We start from the raw sequence: 5000 nt of genomic DNA on the forward strand, positions 1-5000 counted from the left end.
AGTGAGCTGACCAATGCTATGACAGCTACAGTCAGCTGGCGTACGTGCCTCGGCTGAATTTGCGTCGTTGACTTCATTTGTGCTGTATGCTGATTGGCTGAGACACAGAGTGTAGGTCTCCACTCACCCTGTTGATGTACACATATCCCTTAGAGACCAGGTGGCTCTGGAGGAAGGTGGACTTTCCCGCTGAGAGAGAGACAGATGGAGGGAGAGAGAGAGAGAGAGAGAGAGAGATGGAGATGGAGGGAGAGAGAGAAAGAGGGAGAGAGAGGGAGGGAGAGAGAGAGAGATGGAGATGGAGGGAGAGAGAGAGAGAGAGGGAAGGAGAGAGAGAAAGAGGGAGAGAGAGAAGGAGGGAGAGAGAGAAAGAGGGAGAGAGAGAGGGAGGGAGAGAGAGAAACATCAGTGAAACCGAGATGAGAAGAGAGAAGGAGAGGATAGGAAAAGGGTGAGAGAAAGTGAGAGTTGGTCATGGTCAGTGTGCGGAGAAGATCAAGTGAACAGCTACAAGAAGCCCGCTGACCCCTGATGTATAAGGTCATAGTTGGAGAAGATCAAGTGTACAGCTACAAGAAGCCCGCTGACCCCTGATGTATGAGGTCATAGTTGGAGAAGATCAAGTGTACAGCTACAAGAAGCCCGCTGACCCCTGATGTATGAGGTCATAGTTGGAGAACTCTAGCCACTGGACTGAAACTATGTATACATACAGGCTACCGTAAAGGTGGGCCAAACTGTCTGAAGAAGAGCAGTGGCTCAAAACGTCACAGATTAAAGGAGAATGCTCGTTTTTGACAACCTGGACCTTATTTACGACATATTAAAAGACGTTTGACTCACCGAGATCACTTTGGTGTATTTCGGAGGTCTGTAGAAGAAATGTAAAATCCAGCGCGAGCCAGTATATCCATGTAATGGCGATGGTGGGGGCACCGAGAATGCAGTTTCTAAAAATCTATTTTCTGCCACGAAACGGTTGTTTTCATCAATTTGTCTTTATGAATCGCTAGTTGTGCTTACATAGAGCGTAGGCCTGTTGTGGTTTTCACATGCCATGATCTTTAGAAACGTCTTTCGAAACGAAATAGCTTCCCCACTTGCCCCAGCATGCATGCGCACAACGCGCAATCGTTGCTCCAGCACGCTGTGCGCATGCGTGCTGGAGCAAGTGAGGAAGCTATTTCGTGTCTAAAGACTTTTCTAAAGATCATATTACAGAGGCATGTGAAAAACCACAACAGACCTACGCTCTATGTAAGTACAACTAGCGATTCATCAAGACAGATTGATGAAAACAACCGTTTCGCGGCAGAAAATAGATTTTTAGAAGCTGCATTCTCGTTGCCCCCACCACCGCCATTACATGGATATACTTGGCTCGCGCTGGATTTTAAATTTCTTCTACAGACCTCCGAAATACACCAAAGTGATCTCGGTGAGTCAAACGTCTTATAATATGTCGTAAATAAGGTCCAGGTTGTCAAAAACGAGCATTCTCCTTTAAAGCATGTTAAATGGAGCTACAGTGTGCGGATCATCCATTCTTCTTATAGGGCCAAACTGTATGACGTTGTCTGATCAGGGAACGTTGACTGCCAAACATTTCTCTGTGACTGACCCAGATCTGTCTGCTGTTGTACGAAATAAATGTTGAATCTGATCTCATTCAGCTTCGGCAAACTACTTTTCTCTCCGGCCATTGATTCTTCCAATACCAGACATCAATCATCCTGTATCAGAGTCAGAGAAAGATGGGAATGAGAGGATGAGAGGGGGATGTGGACTTGTTCACCTACAAGCAGGGTAACCCACAGCAATGATGACTTCCTGTTTGGTGGAGGTTAGGGAGGAACTGGGAGGGTCATAGAGGCGGGTGCTGGAGTCACATTTCCTCTGAGGAGAGACAAACAAACACACGCACACACACACACACGCACACACAAACACACGCACTCACACACACAAACACACGCACACACAAACACACGCACACACAAACACACGCACACACAAACACACGCACACACAAACACGCACACACAAACACACGCACACACAAACACACACACACACACAAACACACGCACACACAAACACACACAAACACACGCACACACAAACACACGCACACACAAACACACACACACACAAACACAAGGTTTATGCTGCGTTCCTTTCTTATCGGACATGTCGGGATTCCTCGTCATCAATACGCCACCTGAACTTGCGATTTCTGCCGTTTTACTCGGGGTACAAAATCTACCCCGACTTCATCAACGCCAGCTGCTGACGTCAATCAAGACGGCTACTCTGCGCAACAATAAACAATAACTTTTTATTAGCGCTTCCGTCTTATTTGTGTGATTAAATCTGTCGTTCACATAGTACTGTGACCGTCCAACGTCTATCAGTGGATAATGTTGCTATGAGGTTCGTATGCGCAAAAGAGCATAGTTCATGGTTACCAACTGGTATTGCTAACAATGGCTGACTTGGCTAGAACTATAAAGATGGGGTGAAAGTGGGGCTGCGTTCCGAATCGTATACTACCCTACTATATAGTATGCCATAACAGGATGTAGTATGTCCCAATACATAGTATGGCACATGCAGTATGGCAAAAATACCAGGATGTCCTACTACATCCGGTCGTATTTTGCAGTATGCAAGCCAGCAGGCTTTTCTGGCTATTCTGACCCACAATCCTGTGCGCAGCGGAAATGTGCGTCACATGTGCGAGTCGTGACAGCTGTAGACGAATGTCGCGTTATGGACAGCGACGGATGTGGGCTAATTTCAAGGCGCAATGTTATGACAAGGTAGTATGTCCCAATTGGATGCCTACTGCTTGCAAAGTACGTACTTTCTAAGGGCAGCTGTAGTAGGTACTGGTAGTAAGTAGTAGAAGTATGCGATTCGGAACGCAGCCTGGGTTTTCCCGTTTTGTTTCGGGAACACATTGAACTGGGATGTGACGTCGTCCCGAGCGCCAAATACGGAGCGCTGATTCACAAAAGGAACGCAGCATCAATATCTGGGCTGTGTAGACAACGGGCAGCGCAGGCACAGAGAGTCGGTTGGCCAGTTAGATAGTGACTCACAGGGTCAAACTCAGGCAGGCTGTAGGGGGCGCTCTTCCAGCCCAGGAAGAACTCCTCGGGAGTGTGGAACTGCAGCCCGATGTTCAGGGCAAACTAGAGAGCGGGAGTAGATGGAGACCGGAAGGAGAGAGATCAGAGAGAGAGAGAGAGAGAGAGAGATAGGTGTGGAAGAGATGGAGAGAGAATAAACAGAGAGATGAGGATTTACTTTATATAAATGATTCCAAGAGCCTGACTGGAGTGGCTGGGGTTCGATCCCCGTCGACAGCTGTCCGGAGATAGAATCGCACAGTGGGTGGAGGTCTCTCTGTGTGGGTGGTCTCTCTGTGTGAGTGGTCTCTCTGTGTGGGTGGTCTCTCTGTGTGAGTGGTGGTCTCTCTGTGTGAGTGGTGGTCTCTCTGTGTGAGTGGTGGTCTCTCTGTGTGAGTGGTGGTCTCTCTGTGTGGGTGGTCTCTCTGTGTGAGTGGTCTCTCTGTGTGAGTGGTGGTCTCTCTGTGTGGGTGGTCTCTCTGTGTGGGTGGTGGTCTCTCTGTGTGGGTGGTGGTCTCTCTGTGTGGGTGGTCTCTCTGTGTGAGTGGTGGTCTCTCTGTGTGGGTGGTGGTCTCTCTGTGTGGGTGGTGGTCTCTCTGTGTGAGTGGTGGTCTCTCTGTGTGAGTGGTGGTCTCTCTGTGTGAGTGGTCTCTCTGTGTGGGTGGAGGTCTCTCTGTGTGGGTGGTGGTCTCTCTGTGTGGGTGGTCTCTCTGTGTGAGTGGTCTCTCTGTGTGGGTGGTCTCTCTGTGTGGGTGGTCTCTCTGTGTGGGTGGTCTCTCTGTGTGAGTGGTGGTCTCTCTGTGTGGGTGGTGGTCTCTCTGTGTGGGTGGTGGTCTCTCTGTGTGAGTGGTGGTCTCTCTGTGTGAGTGGTGGTCTCTCTGTGTGAGTGGAGGTCTCTCTGTGTGAGTGGTCTCTCTGTGTGGGTGGTGGTCTCTCTGTGTGGGTGGTGGTCTCTCTGTGTGAGTGGTGGTCTCTCTGTGTGGGTGGTCTCTCTGTGTGGGTGGTCTCTCTGTGTGGGTGGTGGTCTCTCTGTGTGAGTGGAGGTCTCTCTGTGTGAGTGGTGGTCTCTCTGTGTGAGTGGAGGTCTCTCTGTGTGAGTGGTGGTCTCTCTGTGTGAGTGGTGGTCTCTCTGTGTGAGTGGTCTCTCTGTGTGTGGGTGGTCTCTCTGTGTGGGTGGTGGTCTCTCTGTGTGAGTGGTGGTCTCTCTGTGTGAGTGGTGGTCTCTCTGTGTGAGTGGTGGTCTCTCTGTGTGAGTGGTGGTCTCTCTGTGTGGGTGGTGGTCTCTCTGTGTGAGTGGAGGTCTCTCTGTGTGTGAGTGGTGGTCTCTCTGTGTGGGTGGTGGTCTCTCTGTGTGGTCTCTCTCACCAGTCTGTCGCTGGAGGAGAAATCCTTCTTCTTCTTCCCCGGGGCCCAGTTCACTGGCCGGCCCGCTGCGTCTGAGGGTCAGGATGGAACAAATCAGCTGTGTGTGTGTGTGTGTGTGTGTGTGTGTGTGTGTGTGTGTGTGTGTGTGTGTGTGTGTGTGTGTGTGTGTGTGTGTGTGTGAGTGAGTGAGTGTGTGTGAGAGAGAGAGAGAGAGAGAGAGAGAGAGAGAGAGAGAGAGTGAGTGTGTGTGTGTGTGTGTGTGTGTGTGAGTGTGTGTGTGTGTGTGTGTGTGTGTGTGTGTGTGAGTGAGTGTATGGGGGGTGAAATGTGCCATTTCTTACCGCACGGAGCGAACTGAGCTGCATACGGAGCTGACAAACGTACGCATGTACGTGAGTGAAATCCATTCGACTCCCATTGTATTTGATAGGAGGACTGACGTGACTCACGACATTTTGTCCTAGCGACGGCGGCGGCCTGAAGTAAGTCAGCAATGTGTGC

The 5000-nt window shown here is 50.1% G+C and overlaps 1 protein-coding gene across 1 annotated transcript in view; it reads right to left on the reverse strand.

Annotated features, from left to right (window-relative positions):
• pnkp (polynucleotide kinase 3'-phosphatase) overlaps positions 1-5000 on the reverse strand; it is a 24781-nt gene that overhangs the window by 8154 nt on the left and 11627 nt on the right. Inside the window, exons 11-14 of the mRNA XM_084437989.1 lie at positions 4500-4570; positions 3105-3197; positions 1800-1896; positions 128-189 (exon numbers count right to left, since the gene is read on the reverse strand). Coding sequence (XP_084294115.1) covers positions 128-189; positions 1800-1896; positions 3105-3197; positions 4500-4570 — 323 coding nt within the window. The remainder of the gene's footprint in view (positions 1-127; positions 190-1799; positions 1897-3104; positions 3198-4499; positions 4571-5000) is intronic.

The sequence above is a fragment of the Borostomias antarcticus genome, assembly GCF_949987555.1.
Source record: "Borostomias antarcticus genome assembly, chromosome: 1".
In the NCBI taxonomy this organism is placed as follows: Eukaryota; Metazoa; Chordata; class Actinopteri; order Stomiiformes; family Stomiidae; genus Borostomias; species Borostomias antarcticus.